The sequence below is a fragment of the Plecotus auritus genome (assembly GCF_963455305.1).
Source record: "Plecotus auritus genome assembly, chromosome: 2".
In the NCBI taxonomy this organism is placed as follows: domain Eukaryota; kingdom Metazoa; phylum Chordata; class Mammalia; order Chiroptera; family Vespertilionidae; genus Plecotus; species Plecotus auritus.
In genome coordinates, this window is record NC_137771.1 from 16,472,665 (window position 1) to 16,486,872 (window position 14,208).

At 40.9% G+C, this 14,208-nt stretch overlaps 1 protein-coding gene across 3 annotated transcripts; it reads left to right on the forward strand.

Moving 5' to 3' along the window:
• The first annotated feature begins 1,859 nt into the window (after positions 1–1,859).
• Positions 1,860–13,966, forward strand: PDIK1L (PDLIM1 interacting kinase 1 like). 3 transcript variants are annotated; one of them, XM_080656292.1, is made up of 3 exons: positions 1,860–2,390; positions 4,993–5,294; positions 10,291–13,966. In XM_080656292.1, exons 2-3 carry the CDS (start codon positions 5,010–5,012, stop codon positions 11,029–11,031), a joined length of 1,026 nt encoding a protein of 341 aa, XP_080512418.1. In that variant the 5' UTR covers positions 1,860–2,390; positions 4,993–5,009; the 3' UTR covers positions 11,032–13,966. The 3 variants fall into 3 exon arrangements, with proteins under 3 accessions (XP_080512418.1, XP_080512417.1, XP_080512419.1); XM_080656291.1 differs by lacking the exon at positions 1,860–2,390 and adding an exon at positions 2,744–2,880; XM_080656293.1 differs by lacking the exon at positions 1,860–2,390 and adding an exon at positions 2,791–2,880 and having other exon boundaries at positions 4,996–5,294.
• The last annotated feature ends 242 nt before the right edge of the window (positions 13,967–14,208 follow it).

Here is a 14,208-nt window from a genome sequence, read left to right on the forward strand (position 1 = left end):
TTCGATTCCAGTCAAGGGCACATGCCTGGTTTGCGAGCTCGGTCCCTAGTAGGGGGCCTGCAGGAGGCATCGGATCAATGATTCTCTCTCATTATTGATGTTTCTATCTCTCTCTCCTCCCTTCCTCTCTGAAATCAATAAAAATATATTTTTTAAAAAATGCACGGATTGTATAAAGATGCATTTTGACAGTTGGCTCACTTGAATCAGGATCCAAATGTTTTTGCCTTTGGTAAAGTCTTGACTTTTATGCTTTAATATTCTACATTCCCTTTTTATTTTACTGCCATGAATTTGTTGCAGAAACCAGGTCACTTGTCCTGTTGAATGCCCCACATTTTGAGTTTGGCTGATTGTGGTGATATCCTGTCCCTCATATTTTTGGTAACCTAGCCAAGTAATTGGATCTTGACTTAATTAGGTTTAGATTCTTCTTTTTTTTCCCTGCAATAATATTTCATGAAGAGCACTTAGTGATTTTAAGACAAGTTAATGGGTTCAGGCTGTGTCAGCCTAAGCTCTCCATTTCAAAGTTACCCAACAACTTTTCACCCAAATATTTTAGCATCATTACATGATCTTTGCCTAGATGCAGTATTTCATTAGGATTTGCAAAATCATACTTTTCTAATGCTATAATCTCTTCTGTGTTTATTAGTTGGAATTCTATAAAAATAACTTTTCTTGCCTGGCTGATGTGGCTCAGTGGCTGAACGTCGATCTATAAATAAACCAGGTCACAGTTTGATTCCCCATCAGGGCACATGCCCAGGTAGGAGGTGTGCAGGGGGCAGCTGATCAATGATTCTCTCTCATCAATGATGTTTCTATCTCACTCCCTCTCTCTGAAATCAATAAAATATATATATATATATTTATAAAAAACGAAACCCTTTCCAAAGCCCCAACAATGTGTTTACAGGGCCAATTTGTAGTCTTTTTCCTAAAGCGGACACCCTAAATTGTTTAAGTTTCAAGCTCCACAAGTCCTGAATCCACCTCACAGACTAGACTCAGCGTGCTTTGGGGATTGAGGGGGATGGATTTCACGTCTGTTCTGCAGCCAAATTGAAAGAAGGGGCTCCTATATTTAATGACTGAGACAAACAAAAGAGCCTCCTCTGGCCTAGAGATATCCATCCCCTGATTCTGATCAATTATCCATACAGGTAGCTAGCTGTCTACAGAGCCCTCCGTATTTTCCCTCTACTTTCAAGAGCAGAAACCAAGCCTTGGCTGACCCCAGTAGTCCCAGAAGAAAGGTGAAGACTGCTACATGGCACTAAGGACAAAAGCCTGGTACAGATTACAGATCAGTTTTTTGGGGGATAGAATGGGGGAAGGGGAGGTGTTACACTAGGGGTGTGAGCATTCAAAGCAGGCACCCTCCCCCCAAGAAATAGACACCTTCAAATCAAATAAGTCAGAGGTCTGTTTCATTTTTGTAAAAATAGGGTTAATAATAAAGCCTGTGGGGTTTGGTTAGGATTAGGTGAGATAATTTAGACCTTCTCTAAAGTCAGTTCCAGACTCTAGAGAGAAGGTCAATAAATGCAGGACAGAAAATAAAATGGGTAATTGACTGATCCTTGAAGGCGGTGACAGATTCTTTGCACATCGTGCCTGATACAGCAATGGGAGGAGGAACAACCGCCTTATTGACAAATAGGAGGTGCATAATAGGTGAAGAAGGAATGGACGTTTCTGGCGGATGCTTACTCATCTGTGTAACTAACTGAATGACGGATTGGTTTTGGTCCCTGAGTAACTGACAGCCCCGGGCTGGCCAGGCGAATGCGCGCTGAGAGCTGACTGACGGCTGCCGGCTGGCCCAATGACCGGGCTGACCGTCGGCCCGAGAGCGCCGCTGTGTTCTCTGCCAATCCCGGCCCCACCGGCTCCGACTGCCGCCTCTCGCCGCGCGCCCGCTGGATCTCGACTCTCCACGAGCCCGCGGGTGCGACCGTCAAGCAGGACATGCGCGGGTGACAGCGGCCAGGTGCGGGCGCCACTGTCCCTTCCTCCACGCGCCGGGCTGGGCGCCCCCGACTCCCGGCGGCCGCGGGCCACGAACAATGAGGCGCTGGCTTCTTTAAGGGAGATACCACCGCGCCGGCGGGGCAGGGGACGGCGTCTTCCCAGATGATCGCACCCAGCCCGGCGCCGCTGCCCCCTCGGCAACTGCACCGCCCGCAAACATGGCTCGGAGACTCTGACAAAAGGTGCAGCCTCCCTCCCGGCGGGGCCGACGCCAGGCCTCCCAGCTCGGGCCGCGCCTCCCCGCGAGCCCGCCAAGGCGCTCCGCTTCCCGCACGCACCCTAGGCCCGCGCCAAGGAAGATGCACCAGGCGTCCTACCCCAACGACTCTCGCACGCCTGCCCGCAGCTGGGTAGGTCGGCAGGGGGGCGAAAGGGAGAGGGGTGGCCGCGCCGAGCGCATGCACCCTGCGCCCAGACCTGCTGCTGAGGACCAGCCTGGGGCCCGGGCCGTGCTCGCCCGCTGCGGCCGAGTCCCAAGCGTGGGGTGGCCTCCTCGCTCCCGGGCCCGACCTCCCCTGCGTGGAGGGACAGGAGTGGTGCGTGCCGGAGCGCGCACACCTTCCCAACTCTCGACTCCTGGAAGCCAGGGGAGCGGGGAGCGGGGAGCGCGGAGGTGGCCAGGGAGCGCGGGGCGCGCGCCCAATGGGGACAGCGCTGCGTCCGGCTCGCGCTACGGAAAGCCGGAGGGGGCGGGGCCCGAGGCGTCGGGGTGTGAGTCCGCGCAGCACGGGGGCGCGCGCCGGCCTCTGACGGGAGGCCGCGGCGGCGGAGGCGCGAGCTGCCCGATAATGGCGGCCTGCAGAGCCCGTGAGAGGGAGAAGCGGCGGCGGCTACCCTGAGGTAAATCCGGCTCGTCAGCCTGGCGGAGAGGCCCTGCTGCAGAGCCGAGGGCCCCGCAGGTGCTGCCTCTCCAGGGGGCCTGTCACAGCCCTGTCAGCGGAGTCCTCCTGGGGAGGGCCTCGCGCCCCTCAGGCCTCCGGCCCGCACACCTCAGGCCACCGGCCTCCTCTTATGCCTGTGGCCTCCTCCCCGGGCCCCCGGCCTCAGCCGCCAGCCCCCAGGGGTTGGGGCAGCCGCAGGACTGGCCCCTGCGAGTGCAGGGCCTCGGGAGGATTCCCTCCGGGTTTGGTCTGGACGCAGCTGAGGAGGGGGTGGGCCTGCTACTTGGCCAATGAGCTGGGCCCGCAGCTGCCGCGTCTGGCTGCACCTCTGCCCAGGACCGGCCCTTCCCGGGCACCAGCAGGTGTACGGCCTGGCCGGCCCGCGTCCGGGCGCTGAATTAGCACAGCGGGCGGGAGGGCCCGGGATGCCCACCTAAGTCACGGAGGTGAGCACAGGATGCATCGCCTTGCTGTGTTTTGATCGGATCGCAAGGATTTCATAAACACCCGCCCTCCCGCTCCTTGAGGAGCTCTTCGTCTGGGTATATGGGATGGTTTCAAAGATCCAGCCCTTGGAGATGGGCAATACTTGGCGATCCATGGAAAGCAGAAAAGGAAGTCTACTGTGTGGTTAGGGCAGAGGATTCTGGGCCAGGAAGTCAGACGCTAGGAAATACACTAGGAATTTGAGGGGTGGGTGTCCAATCAGAGGACGTGGGACTAAGAAGCAATCTCAGAAGCTTTCGTTTTCTTTATTAAATCAAAACTATGGACTTAAAGTAGCTGTTCCCAATCTTTCAGGCTCAAGGATCAGTAGCTTTTTGTTCCCACAAACAAAGAGAGCCCCTTGATATGTAGGACAGTTTTTGTTGGCAAAAATGACCTAGATCTAAATAACTATTGTTCAACGACAGAAAGGTAATCATATTCTAAGTAGCTTCCTTTATTTTAAAAGGAACGTTTTTTCTCCACAGACTTTATTTTCATTTAGTTTGCAAGAAATAAGGAAGTAACATAAAATTAAAATAGGAACATACACATTTTGACTTGACACATTTTCATTTCTAAATGTGATCTGGTTCGCTTTCAGTCCCTAAGCATAAGCCAGGTGTTTGTATTTCTAACTATGAGGGATTTTTGCTGTTTTATGACCTTTTATGTGTGTGTGTCAGCTTTAAAGAGAAGCTAGAATTTGTTTTTCCCTGATCAGTAAGTAAGGATGCTGAATTTTTTGGTTTATTTTTAAAGTGACTATTGAAGCAGTTTTTGTAAGAGGCACTAGAGTGTAGTGGTTAAAAGTACGGATGTCAGAGCCAGGTGGCCTGGTTTCAAATCTCAGGTCCACCAGCTACTACCCAACTTTGGGCATGTTGTTTAAACTCTCCATGCTTTAATTTTCTCACCTTAAAATGGCAATAGTAGTATCTACTTCATAGCATTATTATGAGGATTACGTGGATTAATACAAATATATTTCAAAGGGTTGATACCCAGAATACAGAGTGGGGCAAAAGTAGGCTTACAGCTGTTCGTTTGGAAAATAATACAATAATTAATAAATAATAATATAAGAATTAACCTTTGCCCTGGCCTGTTTGGCTCAGTGGATAGAGCATCAGCTTTTGGACTGAAGGGTCCTGGGTTCGGTTCCAGTCAAGGGTATGTGTCCCGGTTGTGGGCTAGATCCCCAGTAGGGGACTTGCAGGAGGCTGCCAATCGATGATTCTCTCTCATCATTGATGTTTCTATCTCTTCCTCTCCCTTCCTCTCTGAATCAATAAAATTATATATTTTTTAAAAAAGAATAAACTTTTGTGTAGTCACAACTGTAAACCTACTTTTGCCCCAACCTGTATTAAAAATTGCTTGAAATAGTTCCTGATGGTAAGTACTACATTAATGTTAGCTGTTTTACTGTTATTATTAAAATGTTTAGATTTGCCCAAGGTATAGCAAATATCTTTCAAGCATTGCAAACAGTGAGAGAAATGATAGCTAAATCGTACATAAGAAGCAATACAAGCCAGTAGGCATGCTTAATTTCAATAAAGCATTTTGTTGATTTTTCCAGAAGCCTTGACCTTGAAGATGGTGAGTAGCCAGCCAAAGTACGATCTAATACGGGAGGTAGGCCGAGGTAGTTACGGTGTTGTGTATGAAGCAGTCATCAGAAAGACCTCTGCACGCGTGGCAGTGAAGAAAATACGATGCCATGCTCCTGAGAATGTTGAACTAGCCCTGCGTGAGTTCTGGGCCCTAAGCAGTATCAAGAGCCAACATCCAAATGTGATTCACTTGGAGGAATGCATTCTACAAAAAGATGGGATGGTGCAAAAGATGTCCCATGGCTCTAATTCTTCCCTTTATTTACAGGTATGTGTGGTTAAACGGGAAATAGAAATGATTTGAATGTAGCATTGGTAAGCAAAAAGAGGAATGAAAGAATCAAATGAACTACTTTTAATGCAGGTGTTCATGTAGTTAGGCGTAGATAGGGGTCTGCCAAAGATTGAATAGATGTTTGCTTTAAAATAAGGTGTTATTTAGACCGTGATGCAAATACCTAAAAATAATATAAGCCACCTGTTATGCCATGATATTTGCCAGTCTACATAGGAATGGGGCAACATAGGAGCTAGAGAAATAATCAAGACTAGACCCTAGTAAGTTTACTTATTTGAAATCAATTTTTTTAAAACTGAAGACAAAAGAAAAAGAAAATCTCCACAATCAATAGCAGCATCCATAGGACACTGCTTTGAACATAAGCCTTTGCTGTTTTAGACGATTATATAGTTTTTTAACCATTCAATTCCACTTAATTTTCATGAAGTATGTGGTTTAGCACCTGAATGTTGTTAACAGTGCTAAAGCTAACTGATTTGGGTTTCTACTTAGTTCCATGCTGTGTGCTAAGTGCTTTAAAGGCAGTTGTTCAGAACAATACTATGAGAAAAGTACTATTATTATCTACATACAAATAAAGAAACTGAGGTTTAGATTACATACAAAGTCACGTAGCTAGCAATTAGCAGAATTGGAACCTAAAAATTGTGCTCTCTTAATCTCCAAATTATTCTTTTGCCTCCATGTTACTCTTTTGTAGACTTGGGAAAAGCATTAACAGGAAAACAGAAAAGGTTAGTTTTTTTTAGGTTGGCTTCTGCCATCGACCAAAATCTCTAGTAACTCTATACTTACTAAAGAGAAAAGATTCTTAAGACATAGCTAGTTAAAGGCCAGAATAAAATTTCTTAAGTACAGTCATTCTTGGAAAAGGAAACAATTTTCCATGAGTGTATCTGAATTCAGAATTTACCATTAGGCTAAAGTCTGTTTTTAAAACAACACAGGCTTACAGATTAGAAAACAATACGTGTATGTGTAATTAGTTCTACTGTATGGTGAACAAATATCAATCCTGAGAATCTAATATGCAGTTTACCATGCTATGCCCTGAAGTTTTCTAAGACTGAACATAAAACACAACTCTTTTGCTTCTATTTGATTTATTGTTTACTTTTCTAAAGGTGCTTATTTTGTAAGTTACACTCATAGAAAATATCAGAAACATTCTTATCACCGAATTTGCTCTTAAAAGTTTATAGAACCTTCCATTGAATTTTGGAGACCAAGACATTTAAACACATGACAGTGCTGATGGTATCCTTGAGTCCAGATCAAGCAAGCTTTATAGTAACTAGGTATTAGCTGGTCTTTCAAGGCTTTAAGATATAAGTACTTCCAAACTTGATTCAGTGATTTTTTTAAAAATTGATCTTAGAGGAAAGGAGGGAGATAGAGACATCAATGTGAGAGAGAAACATGGTAACAGGGTTCGAACTCAAAACCTGGGTATGTGCCCTGACCGGGAATCAAACTCACCACCTTTTGGTGTATGGGACAATGCTCCAACCAACTGAGCCACACTGGCCAGGGCAGTGATGATTTTTTTTTTTTTTTAATCTAAAACACCTTTTTGTTTAGTAATCTCTTTCCTCTTTTAAAGCTTGATAGACTTGTGTTTTACTTGTGGCCCTTTTTGCTAGGTGTATGACCTTAAATAAATAATCTAACTTTTCCCAGCATCTACCTCTTGTATGTAAAATAGGAATAATAATTTCTACCTTCCATGGAAGTCGTCAAAATTAGAAGTGATGCAGATATAATATTTAACATATAGGAGTACTCAGTGCTAGGTAGACCTATTAAAATTGTCTTTTCTATAGATTTGTTTAGTTAACCAGATATTCATCAACACATTTAGTTTATCTAAATTTATATCTAGTAAAGACAACCAATATTTATATCTGGTAAAGACAATTAAATCTAGAGAGTGGTCACAGAGTTCCTATGCATAGTCTTCTCAATTCTCTATACAAACCTTTTATTTTTCTCCATGTTTTTCCAGATAGCTTCTTTGTTGTCTGTTGGAATCATTAAATCAGTTCCTGCCTTGGCTGGTTGCTTAGTGGTTAGAGCATCCACCAGAGGACTGAAGGGTTGCAGGTTTGATTCCCAGTCAAGGGCACATACCTCAGGTGCAGGTTTGATACCCAGCCCTGGCTGGTTGGAGCGAGTGTGGGAGGCAAATAGTCGTATGTGTCTCTCCCATCGATGTTCCTCTCTCTTTCTCTCCCTCCCTTTCCCTACCACTCTTTCTCTAAAGATCAATGAAAAAAATAACTTCAGGTGAGGATTAAAAAAAGAAAAAAAAGAAATCAGTTCCTGATATCTAAACACTTCACCTAGAAGAAAATGTAAAACAAGTAATTAACAGAGGACACAATCTCATGCATAGGAACTTAGTGGCCACTCTGCATACTTGTGGTAAGTGTCATGAGTGAGAAGTACAGGATGGCATAGGAACATATAACAGGGAAACTGACATCCTGGGGTTCAGTAATTGCTAACTGCTTTAACTAAATTTGTAGGGTAAAGTGGAATTAGCCAGGTGAGTAAGAAAACTTCCTAGGCAGAAAGAACTATGCATGCAAATCTATTGAAGCAAAAAGTATGACACGTTCTAAGAATTGAAAGAAAATAGTAAGACTTTAGTGTATAGAATGAGTTTTTTAAAAAATATATTTCTGTTGATTTCAGAGAGGAAGGGAGAGTAAGAGAGAGATAGAAATGTCAATGATGAGAGAGAATCATTGATCGGCTGCCTCCTGCACGCCCTACATTGGGAATCTAGTCTGCAACCCAGCGACCAGGAATCTTGGTTCCTGGGTCAACGCTCAACCACTGAGTCACACCCGACTGGGCTAGGATGAGTTATTTTAGATGAGGCTAGAAAGCGCAGCAGAGGTCAGAGCACACAGGAGCCCTTAGCCCTTGTTAAAGAGCCTAGACCAGTGGTCAGCAAACTGCGGCTCACGAGCCACATGCGGCTCTTTGGCCCCTTGAGTGTGGCTCTTCCACAAAATACCACAGCCTGGGCGAGTCTATTTTGAAGAAGTGGCATTAGAAGAAGTTTTAAGTTTAAAAAATTTGGCTCTCAAAAGAAATTTCAATCGTTGTACTGTTGATATTTGGCTCTGTTGACTAATGAGTTTGCCGACCACTGGCCTAGACTATATCCTAAGAGAACAGGGAAGCTATTGAAGGATTTTAGGCAAGAGAGCCAGTGACTAACATCTTCTACACATGAAAATAAGCAAATTGGGTTCTCTATTGCTGTAGCTCTCAATCAGAGGACCTCAAACTATAGCCTAGACCAGTTTTTGTATGGCCTAAATGCTAAAAATAGTTTTTACATTTTTTAAGAATTGAAAAAAAAAAAATGAAAGGACAAAGAACATGGAACAGAGAGAGCTTATGTGGCTTGTAAGCCTAAAATATGTATTTACTATCTGGCCTTACTCTAAACCATTCTTTGAATGCTGGGACTTCGCATTGCTTAAACTATTTAGGAAGTTTGCTTTTGAGAGTAAAGGCAGAAAAAGAGAGTGAAGTAAGAGTGATGGTACTAGTCTTTACTCTCAACATATTTAGTAACAATGCACCTGGTAAATAACTATGATACAGTCTTTCATTTTCTGTCTTCACTGGCAAACACTTGCAACAAAGAAAATGCAGGCAAAAAGGTCATTAGCAGACCTTTGCAATTACTGTTGTTTGCCATTGGGGCGGGAAATGGCACAGAGAATTGTTCTTTGCTTTTGCCCGCCAAAGTGACAAGAGGAAGTACCCGTAGATTTGAAAGTAAAGTTAGCAGTTCACTCACTCTTCAACAACGCTTCGGCTTCCCTACTGAGTTTCTTTTAAACCCATGGTTCTAAAGAGGACACTATAGGACATACGTTTTCAAAGCACTATATGCCTATATTTTATTTATTTTTTAAATATTTTTTTATTAATTTCAGAGAGGAAGGGAGAGGGAGAAGGAGATAGAAACATCAATAATGAGAGAGGAGAGTATCATGGATTGTCTGCCTTCTGCATGCCCCACACTGGGGATCCAGCCCACAACCCGAGCCATGTGCCCTGACCAGGAATCGAACCCAGGACCTCATGGTTCATAGGTCGATGCTCAAACACTGAGCCACGCCAGTCAGGGCTATATACCTATATTTTAGAATGGTAGTTCATGTTCAGTAAAGTAATTAATACTCTTTAATTTCAGATAATAGGAGATTTATAATTAGGTAATAACAAATAAAACTGATTTATTCCAGATTTTCAGCTGTATCAAAGAAATATACACACTCAGTTTTGAATTTTTATATCAAAATGCAAATAAAATTTTTATAAATTGGATCTTTAGAAGCCATCAGTGATACAGAGAGCCAACATATTTGCATTCTGGTTGTAGAAGTGTATAGAGTAATGTATCTTTTTTCATCAGTGACTACAGGAACACTTTATTTCTATAATAACTAGTTGTTCCTTGATCATTTTTTTCTCGATTTTTTAGATGATGTTGATAGTCTGTGTGCAATGAGGAAGAAGAATATTTCAGGCAGTTTCATGTAATATAATTTCCTAATTGATGTTTATATGCCAGCTGGCAATCTCCCAGGATCTAACTGCTAAACATCAATCTTTTCATGAAGGTATTAGCTAAGTGGGTAGAGTTCAACTCCATTGACACATGCAGTTGGACACTTTTCAAAATAAAGCTATTTTTAAATAAGTTTTTAGCTCTTGACTTGGAGATTTGGTGTGTACTTATTAGGGACAAAGTGACAGTTTCAAGTACTGAAGTTTAAAATAACATGCACATATGAAAACACTGACCAAATAAAATATTTACAGAATATCCACATAAAATTGGAGACTAACTTAACCGGCTACTTTTTTTTTTATAGCTGAATTATATAAACTCTGCAGATGATTATAAACTGTTTTCTTTTCCTTCTTATAGCTCGTAGAGACTTCATTAAAAGGAGAAATTGCCTTTGATCCCAGAAGCGCCTATTACTTGTGGTTTGTAATGGATTTTTGTGATGGAGGAGATATGAATGAATATCTGTTGTCCAGGAAACCCAATCGTAAAACTAACACCAGCTTCATGCTTCAGCTGAGCAGTGCCCTGGCTTTCTTGCATAAAAACCAGATCATCCATCGAGATCTTAAACCTGATAACATCTTGATTTCTCAAAGCAGGTTGGATACCAGTGACTTGGAACCCACACTGAAAGTGGCTGATTTTGGTCTAAGTAAAGTGTGTTCAGCCTCTGGGCAGAACCCAGAAGAACCTGTCAGTGTAAACAAGTGTTTCCTTTCCACAGCCTGTGGAACAGATTTCTACATGGCTCCTGAAGTATGGGAGGGACATTACACAGCAAAAGCTGACATCTTTGCTCTGGGGATTATCATCTGGGCAATGCTGGAAAGGATCACATTCATAGACACAGAGACAAAGAAGGAACTCTTGGGGAGTTATGTGAAACAAGGAACTGAGATTGTGCCTGTTGGGGAGGCGCTTCTGGAAAATCCCAAAATGGAACTTCTTATTCCTGTGAAGAAAAAGTCTATGAATGGGCGAATGAAACAACTGATTAAGGAAATGCTGGCTGCAAACCCTCAGGATCGTCCAGATGCTTTTGAACTAGAACTCAGATTAGTACAAATTGCATTTAAAGATAGCAGCTGGGAAACGTGACACATACATTATTTGCAAATATCTTGGATGATATGCTGCTTCTGTTTTCACAGTAATGCAACATAATGTGGCTGAAAAAGAATATAAAAAGCTGAACCTCACCTTCTAAGGGTTTAGAATTAATTGTGGGATTTCTTTTCCTCATTTTTCTTAAGTCTGAGCTGGCCACTTTGTTAGTATGTTTTAAATGTATTACCAATGTGGGTGTAAATTTTTTTTTTTTTAAAGGTCATTGGTAGAAGTTTGGCAGGAAAATTCTCTTAAGAGCCAAGAAGAAAAGAGAATCCAGTTTTCTGGAAATATGTCTCTAAGTATTTTAGACATTCCTTGTCAGTATTAGCAATTTCCATGGAAGAAGAGGTTTGCGTGCTGGTAATGCAACCTTGAAGCTTTGTAAAGGAAGCATATATGTATATATTTATGTATATGTAAGTATGTGAATGTGTGCATTTTGCATTCCATATGAAGAAAATGCCACTTCTGTTTAAATTATTTGATGTAGGTTTGGGTTTTTGAGATTTGCTGGTGAAATCAGTGATGAAAAATAAAAGAATCTTCCTTCATCTTCCTACCCTTTCCCTCCCTCTAATGAAATCATACTAAGTTCTTTATTTTTATAATTATACAGTTTTTTTAAAGGCATCACTTTGGAGGGCCTACAATAATCTGATTAAGCATAAATGAAACTAAATGATCAAAGCTGCCGAATATGTTTGAGCTCTCCAGTGCCCCATAGCTGCAGGAGTAGAACTAGCCATGCCGTTGTGTGGTAGCAGGTTGGCAAGGATATTGATGATTCAGTCATACCTTCTTTAGGTAACCAAGCATTCAATTCATCAGTTAAACCACTGCATTGGGACATGTTTGCACTTGAGCATCTGCAATCTGAACACAGGATTCTTCTATTTCTGAAATAATTGCTATATATATGTACTATAGTACTTGACACATTACTTTTTTATTTCAAGAATTTGTCTGAGCCTCAGCATAGAATTGAAGAAACCAAATGAGCTCTATCCTCACATTACCTACCCTGAATCGTCTCTTGTTTCATCACTGGAATTCCTTTCATTTTTTGTACTAATACTGTTTTCTTTTCTAATTTGACACAATAATGGTAGTGATATAGTTGTATTAAATGTTGATCACCTTTTTCTAACGGAGATGATACCTATATAGTTTGGCAAATGGATAATATATTGTGACATCAACTATATCTTTCAAGTAGAAAAGTTATAGATTTTATACAATCATTGGTATGGTCTATGTCAAAAACCAGTAGACCATTATTCCTCTTGAAGTCAATTTGATTTTAACTGTACATGGTTGTCTCCAGTTTTTCTGTAAAAGCAAATAGTTAATATCTAAGGAAAGAAAGTTTTCCTAAAACAAAATATTAGCCTTTAAGGTTAGAGACCTTAAGACCGTATCTAGGTTGATCTTTATAAAGCACTAGAACCTTTGGTCAAAAGTATTTTTAAAAGTTAGAATATTGAAATAATTGATAGTTTGCGTAGTCTCTTCAGATGTTCCTTTTGAACTTCTACAACTTTTGGAATATTGCTATCATAACTTTTTTTCTTATTTAAAATTTGTTCAGGGGACTATAAAAGGTAAAAAAGCACAAAGAAATTAGAGTATATAAACTTTCTGAACTATGTGTTATTTGATCCAGAAGTTTAAAACTTGGACTAAAAGGTTTTATTGAAATAAAGTCTTTTAAAATGAAGACCAAAAAAATCATTTTAACATGACTTTCAAGATAGTAAGAGGTGGAACAATATATTGGCACCTCATGATAACTGACCCTCTAGATCACCAAATTAGTATAACACAGATCTGGCCAAGGGGATTGAGTTACTGGAAGTAAAGAGCATCATTGTAATGTTTGTCAATAACATGACAGATTCATGATGATTCAGGTGATGGTAAGTTCTTCAAATATCTATGTGCTTGGAGCCATCCTTTCCTAAGTACACAGTTTTCGGGTCTTCTTCATTTAAAAGTTAATGATTATAATTTACTTTGAAAGATTTAACCTATGAAGTAAAATTCTTTTCTTTCACTGGTGGTAAGGGTGTGAGGTGGTCAGGAAGTCTCTTCTGGAATTTTCTCAAGTTTTTGTATCCTAAAATAGCCTTAGATACCAAGGAAAATGACAGTAAATTCTTTGTCATTATTTGTTCTTTCAATCAGGAGGTATTTATTAAGTACCTACTGTGTGCTCAGCACTAAAGATCAGTTGATAAAATGACAGTTTTAAAATGGTGTATAGCCATCGGTCTTTACCAGCCTGGAGTAAGAAATACAAGAGACTAGCAATACTTGAAAATTCTTGGATATTTGCTATAGGAAAAATGAAAGAAAGAATTTGTGCACAGTGCCTTGCCCATAATAGGTACTCAATAAACAATTATTCTTCATAGAGTCTCTTGCCATGATTTTATAGTGTTTTATGAAATTTGTCTTAATTAAAAAAGACCAAATATTTAAAATAAGCTTGTAGGCAGCTGTGACCAGTTAAAATATGGAGTTGTACAGTTAGTTCCTAGAATGTTATTTTGCACTAGTTGTCACTTAGAAAGATGGGGTTCCTGTAGATTTTTTGGTGCTAAGGGATACTTTGTCATTATGATGAAGTAAGTGTTAAGTGTCAGATACATAGCACACTGAATAGTTTTTCTGCTGGTCTGTTTTTTCCTCTTTGTTGTTGTTTTTAACTGTAAAATGTTTATCAAACTATTGTAGCAGCTACAAAATAATTCACCAGCATGACAAAATGGTCAAAAAATAAGTCATCAGCACTTCAAAAATGAAAGCAACTTTTGAAATTTTCTTTTAAAATTGTCAAATATATTTTATGAAGAATTTATAAAAGGGGGGGAAATGATTGTAATTTATTGTTCATGACTTTTTTTTTTTAATAAAGTGAGTTTCAACAAAAAACAACCCTGAATATTCTACATTACTGGTTTAGTGACTCTCTGAGTAGTTCCATAGTACTTTATTTAATGAATGTAATACAGGGTATAAAATTTGAAATGATGTCATTTTCAGCCTTATCTATTGATTAAACTTTCTATAATAGAAGCTATTGCTGAGGGAAATATGATTGAATTATAAAGTTCTTTTCAGCATTTTAACTTATCTAAAATTTTAGTGCTTTGTATTTTGCGG